Genomic DNA, 875 nt, shown 5'->3' on the forward strand with positions numbered 1-875 from the left:
GCCAGGTGGTGGCTGATGCGGTGGTTGCCATCTCACTCTGGTTCTTGGCCCCCCCAGGGACAAAACCCCTTCGACCTGGAGTTCGACCAGTCCAACCACCTGGAGCCCGTCTTCAACTTCGAGTGTCCGCCCCGTCCCGGTGAGCTGGGGGTGTTGCTGGGGGTACCTTCTTCCCAAGGGGGGCTCCTCCCATCCCCACCCCCGGGATGGCAGCCTTTTGCGCTCCCCCAAAGGCTCAGGGGGGGCTGCCCCCGGGGGTGGCGATGCTGGGGGGAGCGTTGGGCAGAGGGGGGTGACTGACCCCGGGGGCTTTGCTTGGGCACAGACATGCCTTCAAGCCAACCCATCGATATCCCTGACGCCAAGAAAAGGAACAAGAAGAAGAAGCGCTGCAGAGCCACCGACAGCTTCTCCGGCAGGTTCGAAGGTGAGCTGGGGGGCTGCCCAAAGGTTTCCCCTCCCCCCCCCCCCCTGTGGCTCTGCTTGGGGCTCGGCCGGGTCCCTTCTGCAGCACCACCATGTCCCGCACCCCTGGGGTGGGTGAGCAGAGTGTGTGCCAGGACCGGTGTGTGCCAGGTGGCCAGTGGTGGTTGATCTGGTGGTTGCCATCTCACTCCGGTTCTTGGCCCCCGCAGGGACAAAACCCCTTCGACCTGGAGTTCGACCAGTCCAACCACCTGGAGCCCGTCTTCAACTTCGAGTGTCCGCCCCGTCCCGGTGAGCTGGGGGTGTTGCTGGGGGTACCTTCTTCCCAAGGGGGGCTCCTCCCATCCCCACCCCCGGGATGGCAGCCTTTTGCGCTCCCCCAAAGGCTCAGGGGGGGCTGCCCCCGGGGGTGGCGATGCTGGGGGGAGCGTTGGGCAGAGGGGGGTGAC

General features: G+C 66.4%; 1 protein-coding gene across 1 annotated transcript in view; it reads left to right on the top strand.

Annotated features, from left to right (window-relative positions):
- Positions 1 to 875, top strand: part of MKNK2 (MAP kinase interacting serine/threonine kinase 2) — a 9,985-nt gene continuing 9,110 nt past the window's right edge. Inside the window, exons 1-2 of the mRNA XM_014957955.1 lie at positions 1 to 139; positions 326 to 427. Coding sequence (XP_014813441.1) covers positions 16 to 139; positions 326 to 427 — 226 coding nt within the window. The 5' untranslated portion in view covers positions 1 to 15. The remainder of the gene's footprint in view (positions 140 to 325; positions 428 to 875) is intronic.

Source organism: Calidris pugnax, unplaced genomic scaffold, assembly GCF_001431845.1.
Source record: "Calidris pugnax isolate Ruff unplaced genomic scaffold, ASM143184v1 scaffold255, whole genome shotgun sequence".
NCBI lineage: Eukaryota > Metazoa > Chordata > Aves > Charadriiformes > Scolopacidae > Calidris > Calidris pugnax.